The 20,967-nt window shown below is 46.2% G+C and overlaps 2 protein-coding genes across 11 annotated transcripts in view; both read left to right on the top strand.

The window, feature by feature from the left end:
* si:dkey-82f1.1 (DENN domain-containing protein 2A) overlaps positions 1-4,828 on the top strand; it is a 41,183-nt gene extending 36,355 nt beyond the window's left edge. For both annotated transcript variants that reach the window (XM_021567812.3, XM_090204235.1), the window contains exons 15-20: positions 2,470-2,647; positions 2,798-2,839; positions 2,993-3,089; positions 3,233-3,502; positions 3,646-3,732; positions 3,916-4,828. In XM_021567812.3, coding sequence (XP_021423487.3) covers positions 2,470-2,647; positions 2,798-2,839; positions 2,993-3,089; positions 3,233-3,502; positions 3,646-3,732; positions 3,916-3,947 — 706 coding nt within the window. In that variant the 3' untranslated portion in view covers positions 3,948-4,828. The remainder of the gene's footprint in view (positions 1-2,469; positions 2,648-2,797; positions 2,840-2,992; positions 3,090-3,232; positions 3,503-3,645; positions 3,733-3,915) is intronic.
* Positions 4,829-5,327: 499 nt separating this feature from the next.
* tead4 (TEA domain transcription factor 4) overlaps positions 5,328-20,967 on the top strand; it is a 31,627-nt gene continuing 15,987 nt past the window's right edge. For 2 of the 9 annotated variants that reach the window (XM_090204290.1, XM_090204262.1), the window contains exons 1-4: positions 5,875-5,940; positions 9,877-10,170; positions 17,696-17,760; positions 19,833-19,895. In XM_090204290.1, the coding sequence (XP_090060416.1) occupies positions 10,164-10,170; positions 17,696-17,760; positions 19,833-19,895 (135 nt within the window). In that variant the 5' untranslated portion in view covers positions 5,875-5,940; positions 9,877-10,163. Of the gene's footprint in view, positions 5,765-5,874; positions 5,941-9,876; positions 10,171-17,695; positions 17,761-19,832; positions 19,905-20,722; positions 20,761-20,967 lie in introns of those variants that run through there. The other 7 variants (XM_090204277.1, XM_090204248.1, XM_090204295.1 and 4 more) reach the window with 6 other exon arrangements.

Raw genomic sequence — 20,967 nt, 5'->3', positions numbered from 1 at the left:
TTATCCTTGTACTGGCATCTTGCCTTTTTAATCTCTTCGTTCACCTCTCTCTCTACCTCTTCGACTGGATTCCCGAAGGAAAGCACCACTTTCAATTCTTTGGTCACCCGTGGCACGCTAAGAAATATCTTACATGTTTTTTGTGGGGGATCGCCAAATGAACACAATTCAATATAGTCAGATATTACGTTAGTCAACTCGTTCAGGTCAGTGGATGATTCCTCAAATCCACTAAATGAGATACAGTCAAAGCATCCCTGCAGTTGATCACTACTGTCGTTGTCCCACACCTGTGTTCTGTTTTTCCACCGCCTGCCCCCTTTTGACTAACTGTCTATAAGTTGCTCGTAGAAAAGTGTTATGATCTGATCCACCCACTGGAGGTCTGGCCAAGGATGAATACCTTTTCGCGACCGAGCCGTAAAACAACTCAATGATCTTATTTCCCCTTGTTAGACAAGTCACATACTGGGTGAAAGTACTCGGTGTGTTGAGAGTGCAGCTATTGAAATCCCCCATGATGAATTGGGCGCATCAGGGGAAATCGCATCAAGCTCTTGAGTGAGGTTTGAAATTTTGTCTGCTGCAATGACTGTTTGCTCTTGGATAGATATAAACAGTTGTTATAAAAAGCTGGGTGGAATTTACGGGGGAGGAAAAAGGGGTGCAGTGACAATGACAGTAGCTCTCTATCAGGAGTGCATATTTTCTTCCCTTGACAATCATAGTTTTCTATCATTTATCAGAACAGACTCCGCCTCCGTGCTCCTTACCACTAGCTTCTCTGCCCATATTAGTGACGGTGAATCCGTCAGGGGTGACTTCAGTCGGGCAGCGTTTCCGACAGCCAAGTTTCAGAGGCCATCACACAGGCCTCCCTGTATTCATATAGATACTGAGCAGGGTAGTTGGAAGCGGAATATTTTTGTTCCTCCTCAACCTCTGCCGCACACCTCCTTTTCCTCCTCCGCCGGGTTGTTTTGTCTCACCATCTCTGCAGGTATGTGCCCTTTGATCCATTCTCCCGAACGTGCGGTATTACATTGTAGAAGAGCTATAGCAGATGTGTGGTGCCCACCGACTTTCTCAGAAGTTCGCATGCGGTTTCAGGTACCAGCGAAATGAATCAAAGTAGGAGAATAATCCACTGTATGCACATCATGTCGCTCTACCGTAGCCTAATCGGTATTCTGTAGCCTAATCAGTATTCTGTAGCCTAATCAGTCATCTGTAGCCTAATCAGTAATCTGTAGCCTAATCAGTAATCCGATGCAACATAAAACACTAATACACTACTATAGACAAAGCAACAAAAACAGTTTAAACGACGGACAAACGCTGCAGGGCACCACTGCGCTGCGTCCTCCTGCCCGTCCTCAATTAAGCCTCACGCTTTCAGTCACCGAAGTATTTTGAGTACATACTGTCAGCTATGGATCAGTACAACTTAGTACTTATCTAGCTACCTTTTTTTGGTTATTCTGTATGAGTAAACCGACTTGAGACCAGTGAGATCAGGTGAAAGGCAGAGGAGAGGGAACAGGATGTGACAGACAGACGGCTCCTGGAATAGACAGAGAAAGAGTGTTAAGGAAGGAATGCTGTTGTGTTATACAGTCGTCTAGGGAACAATAATTTCTCTCTGGAAATATGTCATGGAAGCCAGATACAGGGTTGGTGTAGAAGTGAAAGCGTTAAGACTGCTGTGTGCAACCGATTTGACGCACTAGCATCCACTACTCACCTGCTATTGACGGGTGCCTTGAGATGGACTATAAAGCATTTCCAGGGTCTTTCTTGGATGTGCATTTCCCTGTCACTTAGGTGCTGTTAACACAGGCAGCTCAATTCTGATCTTTAGTTGATCTGATTGGTCAAAAGCCTAATTAGTGGAAAAAGATCTGAATTGGGCTACCTGTGTAAACTCTGCATCATTAAATACTTCTGAAAACCCAGCAGGAAAAGCTTGTGAATCCACAATAGATTGTTGTTCCACTGTGATATTGTTCTACTGTTGCATTGAAATGAGTGGAAACTTGGCCTCACAATCACTGATTTTTGTTTTTGACTTAATTAAATGAAACAGACACGCACATTGGAAGCATTAAGTTAACAGCGCTGGGTTAGTTCATTCACTCCCGCAATATATATTGTAGTGTTAAATCACGCCCGCTAAAGATTCATGAACAAGTTCTCAAAAAGCCATGCTTTACAAAGTGCAATGTTCAGTTTTATGTTCTAAAGCAAGTCTTGATAATAGCTGAAGAATCTGCTACTACCACCTTGTGGTGGAATATAGAACTGCATTGAATACAGTACAAAGCACGCTGACTTATATTACGTGGCTATGTGTAGGCTACCACTACAGTCATATTTTTGCCGTTAGGTTTTGAATTAATGTTAACAACTTGTTCTATTCTGTCAGTTGACATCCTATTCTCTCCCTCCCTCTCGCCCCTCTCTCTGCAGTACTCTGTCTCAGTGCTGCCATGCGATGGTGGCTCTACTCTACCCGTTCACCTGGCAGCACACCTACATCCCTGTGCTGCCCCCTTCCATGCTGGACATAGTATGTACCCCCACCCCCTTCATCGTGGGTCTGCTATCCAGCTCTCTGCCCAGCCTCAAAGAGCTGCCCATCGAGGAGGTGAGACCAGGCCCCTGAGCCCAGCCCACTGTGTGTGTGAACCCCTAACCTCATCCCTTTCCTCAATAAACAATGATCTCTGTGGGTCTACTCTGAGAAAGAGCTGAGGCTGCCACACTGTGCGGAAATGACATGCGGCTCTCTCCTCAGGTCCTGGTGGTTGATCTCGGCAACAGCCGCTTCCTCAGACAGGTATACATCCCTAACAACGGTACCCATAGCAACAGACAAAGAACATACTGTATGTCTCTTACATAATTGGCTACACCCATAGATGTAGATACAGCTCTCTGCTCATGGCACACGGTCGTCATTTCCTCTCACACCTCGGTCTTTCCACTCCAGCTGGATGACGAGGACTCCATTCTGCCTCACAAGTTGCAGGCTGCTCTGGAACACATTCTGGACAAGAGGAAGGAACTGGCCAGTGAGATGCCCACCGGTGAGTCAGTGCTACTATATTAACACCTCTCGCAGAAAAGTCATGTTGTGACTAATACATGCTTGACGAAGGTCTATGTGACTGTTGATATATGTTACCAAATACCTACTCATGACCGCCATGTTGAATCTGTCTCTCTCCAGACTCGAGCTCCCTCAGCACGGTGGTGTCGGAGACCTTTGTACGTTTCTTCGTGGAGATGGTGGGCCACTACCCTCTCTTCATGGGCGGGGGGGATCGAGAGGACGAGTCTGGAGCCCCCTCCTCGCCCACCCTGTCCTGCTTTCAGCGCGAGGCCTTCCGCAAGGCTGTCACTTCCAAGAGTCTGAAGAGGTTCCTGGAGGTCTTCATGGAGACCCAGATGTTCGCTGGGTTTGTGGCAGAGAGGGAGCAGCGCAGGCAGGGTCTAAGAGGTGTGGAGATGGGTAGTAGAGCGTTTGAATTTTGTTAGTGCCTGGTTGTGAGCACTCCCATAAGATGCATCTGCTTTTGGAGTCTGTATGCCTGTCTGGAGTGCATAATTATGACAATTTTACATAATTACCTGTCTGTCCAGGTTTGTTTGAGGTGAGGTCACAAGATTACCTGGACTCTCTCCCAGGGAGCGAACAGCGTGGGGTCAACAAGTTCCTCAAGGGTCTAGGTAAGGCCCAAATCCTCTTCCATACATCTTATCCACTCAAGTACCTACATACACCATATACCAAGTCACTCTGAATAACAGGTGTTGCATTCGTGAAACTACATTCCTCCTCCATGTTTGAAAAGGTTGTCACTCACGCCAAAGTTATTTTGATCCGGTTCTGTTGCCTGTTTTTATTTTCAGGAAATAAGATGAAATTCCTGTCCAAGAAATGATGCCTCGGGACGGGACTCCATGAGAGGGAGCATGTTCAAAAGAGGTTGAGAACAAAACACTTTGTCTAAGGACCCAAACTCCCTGTGGATAGCATGAAGAAGGGGATTGTGTGTCCACAAGCTTATGGAGACATACTGGGCAAGGACCGAACACTCCTTGCAATATTTGGACTGAACATGAATGACTTTGGGGGGTGTTGGGGTTTAGCAATCGGACCAAAAACATTCCTATTGTCGCAGCCCCAAAGACACAGACCCATCAAGGAACGTCGTTCTCCTTTGAGGTCTTATCATTCGCGAGTGTCTCTCTGTCGCCCCTGAGAGCTTACTTTTGTAAAGCTGTCGGCCTTTATAGTGTACATTGATGTACTGTATAGCACAGTCCATTTCCATTCCTAGAGTTGAGATAGAATGACTCCACCCACAAACCTGAAAGACTCCACTGAGGATGTTGCTGGTTGGGCCAAAAGACCATTCCATTTTGTACCGTATCGTTTAAACATTCCACATATTTCTATTGAGTACAACTTCTATGTTAACAGGAGGCTTAAGTTAATTTATACTGTGTACTTTTTAAGAGTAACTGTTGCTTCCATTTTCCCTCCTTCAAATGAAAGCAAAATAACATCCTGTAGTTTTGTGATGGGCTGTCTGTATGGAGGAGGGGTCGTAGACCACTGGGTTACTATTGAGGAAATATACCACTGAGACAGAGTGAACTATGGATTGGAATGGGTGTAAGGGAAATTATCAGAAAATCATACCTTGGAGAAGGCAAAGGAGGCCTAAAACAAATTGATATGTAATTGTCAAACACCACTAGTTTTGCCTTAAACCTGATTTGAAAATGTTATGAAATAATTAAAGTTATTTTTAATAAATACAAGGATGTGGGCCTCATTCATGCCTGATTGCTATTATAACGTCATAAACTGATTATTAAATCACACATATTATCACTCATAGAGGGTTATTGACTTGATGTCACGAAACAAAAGGACAGTATTGTACAATTGAGCCCTTAATTTAAGTCATTTTCTACATGATCCACTGGAGGGCTCTCGCTATTACCCACTTCATTCAGTACTGACGCTCCAGTTGTTCAGAGTCCACTCGACCAGTGCTCAATTTATTATGGTTTCCTTAAAGATGAATAGCACCATCGATTTTCCTCGTTTGCTAAAACTAAATGACCATTGATATCGAACGAAAAATCATTATGAACGAAATATATCAACATATGTTGCCAAATGGCATTACAAGTTTTATTTATTTTTTTATAGTTAGCCTATTTATAGTTAACCTAATATAAATAGTAATTTATATTATCAAATGTATTACTTGAATAGTGCCCTATAAACAATATTTGTTATCTTCATTATAGGGTTATTTCACAACAAATAATTAGAAGAGGGCTGATAAGGTTTCGCAATAGCGTTGTCCCTTTGTGTGTTTGTCCCTCTGTAAAGAGGCAATGACTACCCCCGACCTCAGTTTTTCTTTGTGATTTCCTTTTTCCCCCTTACCAAGGCTGGCTTTCTTTTCCTTTTCGGTGCGCCGTCCCCTCGAATCCCCCTCCCTCATTACGTGTTGACCGGTCGGTCCTGCCTCCCTATTTCCCCTCGTCTTTTTCGCTCCCTTCCAGGCTTCATGTCATTACCACAGCTAATTCCTGACATTCCAGCCCTCTTCGCGCTTCAAACGACTCAGGAAAGGGGCGACAAAATTTAAATCTATTTCTTAACAGAAATCTGACCCCAGAAATTCCACTTGCCTGTTTGACCCAGCGGTGTTGTCTGTGGCTTGACTTTCAACAGGTACGTTTACAACATGTTTATCTGTCTCTTTGCTTTGTTAGTTGAACATTGTTTTTCTTTCATAAACCAATGCCTCTCAAGTTGTTGCCAAACTTTCTGTTTCAGAGTTCGACTGGTCAGCTGTAGCCGTAGTACAGTCGTCTGCCGGTTACATTGTTTATAAAACGCTGTATGAGGTACAAATTCTTTACATTTCTGACATTTTTTCTGTCGAATTTCTAAATTTGCACGGTACTTCCTGCGTTTCAGACGGAACTTTTTAAAGGAAACTAATAACGTCATAGACGCGCAGTTCAACGTTAGCGCTCCTCTGGGTGATGGGCTACTGATATTATAAAATGAATAGATATGTTTACAAAATATATATTTCAGTTGCCTCATTTGAGTGTCAGTTGTCCGAAAATCTGAGAATGTTTCCGAAATAATAGACATGACTTGAGTGAATTTTGTTGTTGTGCCAAATAAAAATACCAGTCTACTATTAATAATAACTATTACTCTGAATTACTTCCACTAACAATAACTACAGCGATTAATACTAATTTAGCACTTGAGCTATATCTTCAAAAACTATATCTAGAGAGAAATTAAAACAATTACATGTGTATTATGTGGCTATGATTATTAATGTGTTATATGCCCATGAAAGTAGTTCCCATAATTTTACATGTTAATATAATGTGTGAAATGTCCACATACCATACATTTACAGAAAGCCTGTTAAGTCAACAAAATGTGGTTTACTGTGTTGTCTGTGCCCAAGCAAAATTCAATTATCAGGCATACCTTTGATGTAATTTTAACGTCCACATTTTCAAACAATTTTATTTTCGCCTTGTTTATGATGTAGTGTACTTGGTATGCTGTTTTTGAGTCCCCAAATCCATCCACTGCTACCTGGCATATTGTGTGCACTGTGCGTAGCCAGTGATGACCAATCAGCACACACACAGGGTTTGGTTTTGTAGTGGATGGATAAATTGTGTAGAGTCTAGTCATGGTGGTGCTGACAGGCTGTGTGAGGGAGTATTTTTGGTCTGGGTCCCAGAGCAGGGTTAGTGTGTGTGTGTCCATCCCTCCCCCGGAGCAACAGGTGGAATGGGCCAGGGCCCTGGAGAGGTAGGGGGCAAGGGGGCAAGCACACCCCTGTTAGGGCACTCTCTTAAAACTACTGTATGACAGCCAAGGATTATTCATGTAATCAATCCTTTCTCACTTTTCGTTTTTCTGTCTAGGGGTCTCTCAGCTCTCAGTTCACTACCCTAGTCTGTTTTTTAAATTTACATACTGTAGCCTATTAATGATGAATTGCTAACATTCTGTCTCTGTCAGTGTGTCCGTATCATCAGGTCTCTGCAATTTATCAAAACTCATAAGCTGTCTGTATTGGTGTTTGCGTTTCTTTTGCCTTTGTATGCCTGTGTGTGTGTGTGTGTGTGTGTGTGAGCGAGCATTTGTTTGTGTATATTGAGCTGCCCTGAGACTGTCCTTGTGCAGAGGAGACTATTCAGTGTGCTCATCCCGCATTCCTCCTCCACTCACACGAGAAAGCAGAATAATGCCTTGGATATGAGCCCTACAGAACAAAGAAACCCCCTGGCATCCAAGCCCCAACAACCCGCGTCTACCAACAATCCTCCTCTCTCTACATGCATATGTCCAACAAGTCATTGGGCTGTATCAGTGCACATGTTTGATGGATCTCTCTGTAGGGATAACCTTGGATTGAACTCCATCTTGACCCTGTAATCTGTGATTATTGTGAGTTATGACTTAAATATACTGTGGGATTTTCATGATGGTTTTGATGTGGGGTTAGTCGAGGTGTATGGAAGCGTTAGTGGCATTGGCACAGGATGTTACGTGTAATTAGGCAGTGTGTTTGTGTGCGCTCAGAGAGCTTAGTTGATCTGCTCCTTACAGGGCAACACAGTGGGACACCGCACAAAACATGCCAATCAAATGTGTTCCTTTCTCTCCCGATGGTTTTCCACTCCCCACCCAGGCTAATGCCTGATCCTAGAAGACCATAGCTGTGTCCCAAATGGCAATCTATTCCCTATCTAGTGGGACCATAGGACTCTGGTCAAAAGATAGATAGGGAATATATTGCCATTAAGGACACAGACATGGTCTTCTAGGATCAGGCATTTTATGAGAGCATTACATTCCGGTCCCGATTAGAGGAGACTGTCCAGTGGAGCACCACCGTCTCTCCTCCTTCACCCCTAACCCTCTTTGGCGTTGACGCCCCTTGCAGTCTTACCCACCCCACAACACACTGAGTAGGCAGTGAGCACTGTGCCAGGGGCAAGTCGAAACTGATGCAGCTGTTCCCTCTTATGACTGGGGGTCAAAGGGTGGCGAGGGAGTGGGCAACGCTGCATAGTTTGTATAGGTGTGTGTGGTGTAGTCCTATGTGTATTTCTGGTGTCTGAAGTGAAAGTGTCAGGGTGTGTTTGTGTGCGTCTTTACGAGTGCATATCGGATTTGTTCCATACTTTTGTGTGTGCTTTTCTGTGAAGTACACACCTGCTTCGTGTGTGTGTGTGTGTGTATGTATGGGGGGGGGGATCTGTGCCCCCTGAGTGCAGCATCAGCTGGGAGATTATCCCATTGAGTGGGCCCAGGGGAGAGGGGCCGAGATGGAGGACTGGAAGGGGACACCTGATTTTAAGGGGCTTACGCCAATTAACCCTGTTGGACACTTTGGCTGAGGAACCTAACCAGCATTAATGGTTTATGCCCCACAGCTCTCTACACTAAACTTTCTCTTTCTTCATCAGTGTTGCACTATAACATTTTAATTACAGTTGCCCTGCACTCCAGGTTACTCTGTGAGCAAAATAAATAAATGTACTCTCTTTGAGCACAGCAATGACCATTTCACCATAGACCATTTCACCATAGACCCCTCATTTAAAAAGTTACTAAGATTTACCATCAGAGCAAAGAAAGGGTCTCTACAGTGTACGTTTGCCCTCCTCCATTGTTTCTCAGTGTTAGGTGTATGAGCAGGGTTAACTGGCCAGCTCATTTACAGGAAGCCCATAGGAACGTCGGGAGGCTCAGAGGAAGAGATTGTTCCTCACTCAGACGTGACACCCTGTGACTCATCAGGACCACCCCTTCCCTCCTGTCCCACTCTTTACCCCCCCCCCCCCCCCCCCCCCCAACACACAGTTCAGCACACTGCCAGGCAGCCCAGATACAACCAGGCAAATCACACATTATAATGACTAACCATGTCAATAGCCTTAACTGTCAATTGGCAGCCCAGATTTACCTTTAGAGGAAAACAAACAACGATTGAGACAGGCCTCACCCAGTGACCCGAGCAGGAAAAACTCCAGGCCCTAATTATGCATTACTGAGAAACCTAATGATATATTCCGGTCACATGGTCAGCAAAAACTTCCGGCCCACCCTAGTCATGTGATCGATACTGTACATCCAGCTTGAGCGTTAAAGTGTACCAACCCTGCCATGATCTCCTTGATGTGTCTGTCCAAGTCTTTCTCTACCAATGGCGGTGTGGTGGGGATCTCAGTCGAATGTGTTTCCCGGTCTGTTGGCTTAGTGACTCCTCCACCCTCTGTCTCTAGGTGCCATGCTGTTTGTTTTCATGGCCCCATAATTACTTTCTGCTCCGAGGTGCTTTTTCCACGTAGGATTAGCGACTCCCCAGTGATGTGGTCCCGAGATCTTATAGCCTACGCACGCACACCGCTCTTCATTGTGACGTAAACTATCACTTCTCTAGATGGAGCGCCTCCTTGGGCGGACGTCAATGGACCTGAATAGTGTTTTGTTTTATCTTAATTTCTTGATGTTTGAACTTCTTGAGGGAGATCTGGCAAGATGTTGAATAGCTGACCGTATGTAGTCACAGACCAATACTATGGACCCCCAAGACATTTCAAAGTACCGAATGCTTAGCAGCATAATCAATATTTGAAACCGATCCTTGTTATCCTGACAAGCGCATAATATGGTGCTTCGTTTATTTTACAATGGGTATTGCTTTCCTATGTTCTTGTTCTAACATCCTCCAAGCCAGCACTCCTTGACTCGACCTCCCCTTACCTAAATATTGTCTTTTGCTTCCTCAGGATCACCCTGTCCTATCTTGTCCTTGGCCCCTGGAACGCACCCTCTACCCCCTGCACCTCCCAGCCCGGTCCTGTGGTCCTCCCGGCCCCCCACCACGTCTGCGGAGTGGGTGCCGGCCCCCTCCCCTGGGGGCACCAGTGAGGAGCTGAACGAGCCTCTGGACAAGCCTCTGGAGAACGATGCGGAGGGCGTGTGGAGCCCCGACATCGAGCAGAGCTTCCAGGAGGCCCTGGCCATCTATCCGCCCTGCGGACGCAGAAAGATCATCCTCTCCGATGAAGGAAAGATGTACGGTACGCCCCACCCTTTTCTGTCTATTCCCCGGTGTTATGTGATGGCTCTGCCGTCCCCTCGCTCTTATATGGACATGCTCTCAGGCGCTGTCCCTTGATGTGCAAGATATTGCCTTTTTTTTCTGGTGATATTTGTACGTAGCGCTGTCCCTCACATATTTGTGCAACCTTTATGTACAAATACACACGCACACACCGTCTTCATGTTTCAGAGCGCTCTTCACATCACACAGCTGTCCCTGTTTTTAATGTAGTTCTGTCCTCGCTGTTCTTGTCTATTCATGTTCTGTATTATTTCATGTTTTGTGTGGACCCCAGGAAGAGTAGCTGCTGATTTTCACAGCAGCTAATGGGGATCCTAATAAAACGCCAAAATATCCTTTCCCTCCATCCACGTGGTTGAGTAGCACGATTTGATGTGTGCCACTCTCCTCTCCAATGTTTCTGCTCACATTCTGATTGATACTTCACAGGATCTGCTTAACCCCTTAATACATTCCTGTATTTTTCTAGTATTTAATTCCGTAACTATGTAGCGAGGAATTGGTTTGGCCATACCTCATTATCAGTCACAGGTACAGTATACTGTATAGCGTTACTTCATTGGCCTTCCTACCTATGTTATGTTGTAAGTGTTGTAGTCCAATGAAAAGTGAAGAGCGAAAAGTGAGACGTTGTACACGGAGTGTGGAACACCTGCTCTTTCCATGACCGACTGACCAGGCGAACCCAGGTGAAAGCCATGGTCCCTTATTGATGTCCCTGAGGGACGCCTTTGACAAATTGAGGCTGTTCTGAGGGCAAAAGGGGGTGCAACTCAATATTAGGAAGGTGTTCCTAATGTTTTGTGCACTCTGTATGTTGTGATGAGGTCAAATATTTAGGTTTTGTACACAAAGGATTGTATTGTCTACCATAGAATGCTAATAGTATAGAGTGCTCATAGACCCTTCAGAATGTCATACAGTGACTATAGGTCACACTGTCTTGCTGATAGAGGTCTGATAACATATGGCTAGCTGATAGACGTCTGATAACAACATATGGCTAGCTGATAACTCGTCTGCTTGACTGTTTGATAGCTAATCCGGACCTCCGGTGGTGGAAAATCGAGGGGACCAAACAGAATGGGTGATTGTATGCTTATCATATGCCGTCTGCCATGGCCTCTGTCACTGCGCCAGCTCCTCTAGCAATTAGCCATTAGCCACACGCTAGGCTAGCTAGGTCCGGTGAGGTCATAGCCGTCCCCTGATCAACTCTAAACCCTTATAAAGCTTGCAATAATGGGGGTGGAGGAGAGGGGCAGGTGTCACATTCTGTGTATAGGGGGGTAAAAGAGGGGAAGGGTGTTGAGGGCTAGGAGGGGGGGGGGGGGTGCTGAGGTACCCCTTCCTCCCCATGGGGGTCAGGGGCGGGTGATGTGCACCAGGGAGTACGATGGCCCGTTAAGAATGGTATGCGTTTGGAGCCGGAGTTCAAGGCAGCGCCGCTGTAACCCTATACCAGAATAGACGTTTACCCTTTGAGCGCCTGGGGGGGGGGAACAAATAAACACCAAGGTAGTGGCGGTGTCTTGTGGGGTGCTCTGCACCTGTCCCTGGTGTCTTTATGACTCCCTCTGTTCCCTGCTATTTATGTGATTTACCAGCCTCTCATGCACTCTATCCCCCGTCCACATCGCGCACACACAAACACACACACTGTAGGCCCTGCCAGAGTCGCCCCCCCCCCCCCCCCCCCCTCCGGGTCTGTCTGTCAGTGAGTCTGGCTGCCTTTCAGCTAACCTCCAGCTGCTCCCCAAGTTCACCCCAGCCTCGCGGCCAGCCCAGATTTACAACATGAGAAAAAGGACAAAACTAAGCTCGTAGCCCCCCCATCCACCCCATCAGCCCCTAAACAGCTAAAGCCCCCCCCCCCCCAGCTCTGTTAGGGTCACCGACAGCCCTTTTGACTCTTTGCTACAACTCTACTAATTTCAACCTAAAGCTATGTGACTCTCATTCTCATGCATTAATGGCATTGTTCTAGTAATAGCCTGCATAGCGCTGGCCGTCGTGCCGATTACACATTCAAGTTAGTAGCTCTTTTGTGTTTTGATTTTTTTTGTGCGCGGCAGTCAGTCATTCGACATGCATTGCCAATGAAAACATTTCCTATCTTCCATGGGTCCCTGTTGTGCTGGGCCCCGTTGGACTCACGGCCGGTGTGTAGAGTAATGGGGCATCCACCGGGTAGACTGTCTTTTCAGAGCCGGGGTGACAAATGATGTGTGTTCAGGGAGGAGGGAGGGACTGTTGGATAAGTGCTTTGTCCCGAGGTATAGGATACCCATATAGGCCGTATATGGAGAGAAAAATGACATTGGAAATGTGATTATGTTGGCTGTTTATTCACAGTGATTGGATTATCAGCCATAACTCTTCTTGTAATCCCTTTTTATTATTTACATAATCCAAAAAAAAGTGTCTAGTCTTATGCCTAATGCAGAAATAACTGACATTATCATATTTTGTTCAGTCTTTCACACCTGCTCTCCCTCTGACACCTATAGTGATCATCTGTTTTCCGTGTCCTTCATTACAAGGGTTTTATTGCCGATAAACATGTTGACATGTTTGTCTGTCTTGTGTACAAAGTCAAAGTGCCTTGCAAGCAGAGGGCAGCAGTTTCTCCTGTCAGCTCAACCCTCGTTAATAAAGTACATGATGTAGAGGAAAGGCCCAATGGAAAGAAATGGTTCTCCTCCTCACCTAGGTCCCAACTTCCCCAGTCAAGTGAGATATTCACTGACCGAAGGCTGTGTGTGGCCAGTAGCCTTTTGAGAAAGTGCTTGTGTGTTATGTTTTTTTTTGGTCTTTGCAGCTGAGAGGACCGAGTTCTCTGTACGGTCATCATATCATTGCTGAGTCTCCACAGTGTGTACCAGGGCAGTGGGGGGTCACTGTCTCCAGAGAGAGTATGGCCAGGTCAGTGGAGTGTGTGTGGTGCTGGAGGGGACAGCCCTCACATGGGATGGTCCGGAGTCTGAACTGGACCCTGGCTATAACCCTAGCCCCTGTCTTGACCTTCACTCTCACCTGGGATAGGATCCCCTCAGCGACTTTGAGGAACCAGTACTGCCTTTCTGCTAAGGTGCCGCTGGAATTCAGACATGGCTGTCTGCTTGGCTCCGACATGCATCTCATTATAGGGCCCTCCCATAAGCGTAATCCAAGATCAAACATGACTGTATAGAAAGATAAAAGCTATGTAATGAAATCCCTTGCCCTTGCTTGCACCTATCCAATGGTGGTAAATCAGTGATTACTTTTAGGACCTATTCACATGAGACGAGATGGGGAGAATATTATGCAACCAGTGTAGATATACATACTGTATGGCCAGGATTCACTTCATTCAAATAAAACTGACGGTAAAAAGTCAGCTACTGCTGTTACCATGGTAACGCCTCCGAATGAATCGCAATGCTATGTGGACGTACCTTTTTTAAATCTCTTAAGTCTTTGTAGGGACGACACTGTATCAGACAGTGTCCCTGAGAGAGGGGTGAAATAGCCGAGTGGCTTTAGAGACGGGCCTGTTCGCCAGGAGTCTCCACGCTGCTCGGCTCACTATCCTATCGGAGGGGACCCTGACAACACATTCCTGCGGCCTAAATGTGATTATTAATATTGTTATTATTTTTTTCTCGCCTACAGAGGTACATGTGCTGGCGGAAGCCTTACGGCTGGAAGATGTGTGTTCAGAGAGGGGCTCGCTGTGTGTGTGCGCTCTCCCTGGCTGGCATATTTGGCCGCCTCCTATCGTGCCCATCGATTGCCACTTCAGAATAGAGAGTATATGTAAGAAGCTGAGTCCTGTGTTGTTGTCTGGAGGGGGGCTATGTGCTAAGGTCTGAGTCGCTGTCATTCTAGGCAGGGTCATGAGGGTGTGAATGTTTTAGCAAAAGGGTTAAAGGGTGTGCGTGTGCACACACACACACACACCCAACCCAGTAAGCTTCCCTGAGGCCGGCAGTAGCAGAGAGAACAGATGCAGGGCTGGTGCTGCAGCAGGCAGTGTGTTGGTATGTGAGGAACGCTCGGGAGGATAGAGGTCAGAGGGTAGGGTAGGCCGTTTAGGGTCAGAGAGGAACCCATACTTCTGAGAGGAGGCATATGTATGACTGGGAGGGGAGGGCTACACCTTCGCGTGGCACAGTCTGCAACCACCGCTAACCCCCTCTGACTTCTCCCTGACCCCAACAAACAGAACTGGAAGGGGGGCGGTAGGGCGAGGGGGAGACCAACTCTCACAGATGGTCCCAGAGTTGGACGAGTAGAGTATTGTTGTTGTGGTCGGTCACTGACTGCTCTTGAGAACTAACACAGGGTCCTTTGACCTGATCCCAGTCCCTGACTATTTATCCTTAAACAATGAGAGCGAGCTACACATTTCAAACTGGCCTTGGACCAGTGGTTAAGGAATTGACCGGGGTCAGGTTCTGTCTCTGTCCGTCAACCTCTCTGGACCGCTCCCAGTGGACACGGTCACACGATGACATCATTGTGTGACTGACCGACGACTCCTCTGATCTGTGATCTCACACTTGCCTGAATATTTTTTTTAATCATACCACCCGTCCATTTCAAGGAGTGGCAGGGACATCTGATATAAACACCTAAAGACCAGCCTCTTAACAGCTCATTAATGACTTGGTGTAATGGTCACAAATACAGTATGCTAATTTTGAATGGACTGGGAGGATGCTGTGTGTGTGCAGACTGTGTGACAGTATGTAAGCATAATCCTGAGTCATGGCTAAAATTGTTTTATAAGCACGATGCTGAAAATCAAGATTCCACTGTCAGTGAATGGAAGAGATCAATAGTTAAGATTACAAATAAACTATTTTTATAAAAACAACATTTTCAGGAAGTTTTGTGTAACACAGCACTTACAAAGTTAGATGAAGATGGAACATAATGTGGTGGTTTCCTCAAGTACATGTGAAGTATACTGCACTCACCATTTTTGCTACTTTTAAAGTAGCCTACGGTCACAGTTGTCGTAAGAACGGGACCAAGGCGCACCGGATGTTGAGTTCCACATATTTATTGCAAAGTGAAACTTTAAGAAAAAACAAATCAATAAACAAACAACTAAACGTGGCTACGTGGTGCACATGCACTAACACAAAACAATATCCCACAAATGCAGGTGGGGAAAAAGCCTACCTAAATTTGATCCCCAATGGGAGGCAACGATTACCAGCTCCTCTAATTGGGAACCACACAAACCACCAACCTAGAAATCTATAAACTAGATGACCCCCCCCCCCCCCCCCCCCCAGTCACGCTCTGACCTAAATACCATAGAGAACCGAGGGCTCTATGGTCAGGGTGTGACACCTACATGTACTTTTCCTAACAACGTGCTTTCTAAATGATTAACTACTGGTGGCATCTAGAGTAAATTGCAACAGAATAATGGGGATTTATATTAAAGTTGCCTTGTTCATTTGAGGTAATGAAATAAGAGCTCTCTGCCTTCACCCTTACACCTTGTAGTCCGTCGCCTGACTAAGCATCTCTACGGAATCCAGAAGTTACCTCGGTGACCTCACAAAGTATTCGCCTTCAGTCAGCATCTGCAAAAAGGGCACAAGAAATGTGGAACACGTTTTTCATCCAAAGGGATTAAAGAAATATGTATTCAGGTGCTTAAACGATTGGCGCGCGAGTGCACCTTCCGATATAAACACTAAACGCTTGAGCAATTCCAGCCCAGAAATTCAAATAAGATTGAGGGTGAATGAGTGCCGTGACTGGGCCTTGTGTGGAGGCAGACGGAGACTGAGCGAAGAGTTTAAATCCACAAAAACCTGACACAAAGGGAGCCCTTACTGCTCTGTTTGTGTGTGTGTGTGTGTGTGTGTGTGCTTGCGTAAAGAGGTTAGCGTCACCCTCCTTAATATTCCTCCTTTGTGAACATGTCACCACTTCACAGAAAACCATCACTGCCAAAATTGACCGCAATACCCTCTGATTTTTTATATTTCACCTTTATTTAACCAGTTAGGCTAGCTGAGAACAAGTTCTCATTTGCATATATATACAGCGTGTGCAAATGAGGTAGGATAAGAGATGTAAAGGCAATAAATAGGCCATGGTGGCAAAGTAATTACAATATAGCAATTGAACACTGGAATGGTAGGATGTGCATACATACAGCTGCTACTTTCAGGAGGCGGTGAACTAGTCCCCTATTAAACTTGAATCTTTTTAGAGTTTGATTAGTGGAAAGTAATGTCCTTACAAACGCCATCTGCTTGAACCTTATCCCCACCAGTGTGGCTCAGAGGAGGGCTGGAGAAACCGTGTTTTGCATTCCACTCGGAGGCTGCGTCCCTAATGGCATCCTATTGCCTACATAGTGCACTACTGTTGACCAGGGCTTGTCAAAAGTGGTGCACTATATAGGGAATAAAGGGTGCCATTTTGGGACGCAAGCTGAATCTGATCACTTTTATTGCCTGCCAGCGTTTCTGGGCTCCTTAGGGTTCGGGTTGCCTTTTCTCAACCCGACCGGGCGTTCTGATTGGTCAGCGGCGTAGGGCAGGGTTTTCTGACCCAAGCATCACTATGTGAGGAAAGTCTTATGCTGGTTGTTCCAGGTTGCGATGTGTGACTGATCTCTGTTAATTCACATGGAGATGTGGTGTGAGAACGAAAAATGACAGTGTTTAAAGAGGTGGCGCAAACTCGACCCTTCTACAGCTGGGTGGCTGGCTGAGTGTGTTAAAGTGTGTGCGTGTACGTTGTGGGTGTCTGTGCATGCCATAAATGTGCATGTATGTGCAGGGCCAAGAAGAGGTCACATGAGGTCACATGTCCCTCGCCCTTGATGGTGAAACAAGCCCAAGATTTACTGCAGGCGTAAAGGCATATTCCATAAACATTGACACACACACCAGCTGCCGAGCAGCCTCTCCAGGCCTCCTTCATCGCGCTCCAGTGTGGCCGTGGCGTGTCTGTTCTGAGTGTGGCTGCTATACCTCTTCACCTGCTCAGCCGCTGTGACCTGTCTGTCAGCCGCATAGCCCCACAGGGCACATGAATCAGGGCAAGCACACACACACCCTCTTGGCCTTAAACAAAATTACACTTTTACTGAACACACACACACACACGCAAGCACACAAACTCACACACCCCTCTCACCTCTGCAGCTAATTTGCCCAGCCAGGCACGTCCAGCTTGCTGAGGATGAGTTAGCTTCAGTAAACATTTTAATTCCTGCCGGTTTAAAACATCCTCATCGTCTACAGTACCTTATCATCCCATATCAACTGGCACCCAGCTTGTTGTATTTAACTGCATTCAACTAGGATTAACACCATTGGATGATGTGATATGACACTATGAAACCAAAATCAAGCTTTGTATCTAAACAAATCTACAAATATCACCTTTTTATATTGGATTATTTGAATTTTCTTCATGACATTTAGAAAGAAATGTATATTGTCTGGCTTTTACAGGACGGAACGAGCTGATAGCACGGTACATCAAGCTACGCACAGGGAAGACACGGACAAGAAAGCAGGTGAGTTTCACGAAGCACCAATCCACTCCTGCTCTGTGTTCCGAGCCCTGTGCACCCCGTACACTACACACCCCCCACCCCATGTCTGTCCTAGCGGTCTACTCCAATCAGAGGCAAAAACAAAGACACAGAGAAAGCCATAGAACAGCTATGACGGGGAAGTGATGCTGCCTTCGCTCCTGCACAGTCCCCGAGCCCTAGCCCCCTTCTCACGCTGAAATGGGCCACTGCTGAGTGATTTTAGTGGGCCGGGGCCCAATGCACAGATGCTATAGGATCAGATGACGGTGTGTTTCTTCACCACCTCACGTAGCGCATAGCCCAACCTTGTTAGGAGAGCAAGAAGTACAGGATCTTTGCAGGAGAGAGGACGCTGTAGAGGGCTGGATGAGGCAGGGATTTGGAGCCCTATCTGGGACATGGAATTTGATATGGAGTGACTGACTGACAGGTTGGCACTGGCTGATGTTGCGTTACATGGAGGAGGGGGGGGGGGGGGGGTGGTGGTGTCATCTTTGACCTCTTATGGGATGGGGTAAAGAGGGAGAGGGGTTGGGGTTAACAATGAGTTGAAGTGTCTAGCAATGTATGTGGACACCTGCTTGTCGAACATCTTAAAATCATGGGCATTAATATGGAGTTGGTCCCCCCCTTTGCTGCTACAACAGCCTCAACTCTTCTGGGAAGGCTTTCCACTAGATGTTGGAACATTGCTGTGGGGACTTACTTCCATTTAGCCACAACAGCATTAGTGAGGTCGGGCACTGATCTTGGGCGATTAGGCCTGTCTCGCAGTCTGCGTTCCAAATCATCCCAAAGGTGCTCGATGGGGTTTAGGTCAGGGCTCTGTGCAGGCCAGTCAAGATCTTCCACACCGATCTCAACAAACCATTTCTGTATGTGCATGTGGGCATTGTCATGCTGAAACAGGAAAGGGCCTTCACCATACTTTTGCCACAAAGTTGGAACCACAGAATTGTCTAGATTGTCATTGTATGCTGTAGCGTTAAGATTTTCCTTCACTGTAACTAAGGGGCCTAGCCCGAACCATTCCTCATCCACCAAACTTTACAGTTTGCACTATGCATTGAGGCAGATAGCGTTCTCCTGGCATCCGCCTAACCCAGATTTGTCTGTCGGACTGGCAGATGGTGAAGCGTGATTCATCACTCCAGAGAACACTGCTCCTGAGTCCAATGATGATGAGCTTTACACCACTCCAGCCAATGCTTGGCATTGTGATCTTAGGCTTGTGTGCAGCTGCTCGGCCATGGAAACCCATTTCATGAACCTCGCCATGAACAGTTCTTGTGCTGACGTTGCTTCCAGAGGCAGTTTGGAACTCTGTGGTGAGTGTCGCAACCGAGGACAGACGCTACGTGCTTCAGCACTCGGTGGTCCTGTTCTGTGAGCTTGTATGGCCTATCACTTCGCGGCTGAGCCGTTGTTGCTCCTAGACATTTCCACTTAACAATAACAGCACTTACAATTGACCGGGGCATCTCTAGCAGGGCAGAAAGTTGACGAACTAACTTGATGTTAAGGGGGCATCCTATGACGGTGCTACTTCGAAAGTCACTGAGCTCATCAGTACGGGCCAATGTTTGTCTATGGCGATTGCATGGCTGTGTGCTCGATGTTATACACCTGTCAGCAACGGGTGTGGTTTAAATAGCCGAATCCACTAATTTGAAAGGGTGTCCACATACTTTCGTAGTGTAAATCAATTTGTAAATATGCCATTCTTAATTAGTAAAAAAGCTGAAGAACATGCCCACATCCAGGTACTTTTGCAGGTGCTGGAGTTGTAGGTTAATCCATGGATGTTTGATGAAGGGTTGAAACGTTGTAATAATGACATCCCCTTGGAGCATGAGCAGCAGTGTGCAGCATTTTCCTATTTATTTTCCATTCTTAATGAGGGCCATGTTGGTACCAAACGTTTCAAGACAATGACATTGCACTGTGGTAAAGAATGAGAATATCAACCTTATTGTTTTGTCGCACCTTTTGGCGTCAACATGCAGATAGACACATCTACCAAAGACCTGATCTCCGTCCCTCTCCTCCAGGTGTCCAGTCACATCCAGGTGCTAGCGCGACGGAAGGCCCGGGAGATCCAGGTGAAGCTGAAGGTACGCTACGTGAGTCTCCCTCGTTTTTTGGATCTTCAACTGTTGCGCTGCATCATGGGTTTGCTCAATACAGCAATGGAATGGGTAGACAAACCAATCACAGGGTCTAAATTCTGCAGGATCTGCCAATATGGAGGCGCAATTCAACCTTTCACGATTGCGTTTAGAACACAAGACATTCAAATTCCAATCCTCCTCACCAATGTATCTCGGTCCACATACCATTTGTCGGGACCTTGCTTTCAATGGGAATGTCTACCATTCTACCCATTCCAATTCTGTCTGCTACAGCACTAGCTATGCAGGTCATTTGGAGTAGCATGCTGATGTTTTTAACGTGTGAAGTTACTATGGAGGGTTGTTGGGGAGGCTGTGGGGGTGCTTGGCTGTAGCCGTGATGTTGTTCATTTAAAGCCACAGAGCTGAGATCAGCAGGAACGCTTCCTATGGTCTTCATTGTACCTTAACCCATGTTATTCTCTTCTCATTTTGAGGCTTGGTTCCATGACTGAATAACTAAATATACCATGGCGTTGATATCCGATAGGGAATTTCTAATGGATTCCCATTCCTACATTTCAGTGAAAACAATATGGAGAGACAAAACCAATTAGAAACAGAGAGAGAGTGGGTTGTATTAAATATCAACCCCTTCATTTGTATGAGCGTTTTATGCAATGCTCGGTACAGATGATGCATCCCTACAAGTCCCCACAGTCAATTTAAATATGCTCCAGCATCCCTGGCTTGAGGCTTGCTGTGCACAATATGAACAAATGCATTTGTCAGGATATAAATTAATGTTTGTAATGCATTGTTCCTTCCAGGCATTTCATAAGTATTTCAATAGAAGTGTTCCTGTTTGGTGGGTGAAAACTTTCCTTACACATTCCGTCCCCTGTGCTTGTGTGTTTACGTTTCTCACCACAGACACGCGCATGCAAGCATGTGCCCGTACACACACACACGCCAGGTGACACAGCTCTCCGTCTCTCTGGACAGCGGCCACTGGGCCTCAGCGTTGGTCACAAGCCTTTGACAGGCCTTTTTAAATAGGTATTTCTTGTAACTG

This window comes from Oncorhynchus mykiss, chromosome 2 (genome assembly GCF_057628025.1).
Source record: "Oncorhynchus mykiss isolate SJ-2025 chromosome 2, ASM5762802v1, whole genome shotgun sequence".
NCBI classification, from domain to species: domain Eukaryota; kingdom Metazoa; phylum Chordata; class Actinopteri; order Salmoniformes; family Salmonidae; genus Oncorhynchus; species Oncorhynchus mykiss.
Note: the sequence above shows the minus strand (reverse complement) of the source record. Positions and strands in the feature narration are given on the sequence as shown.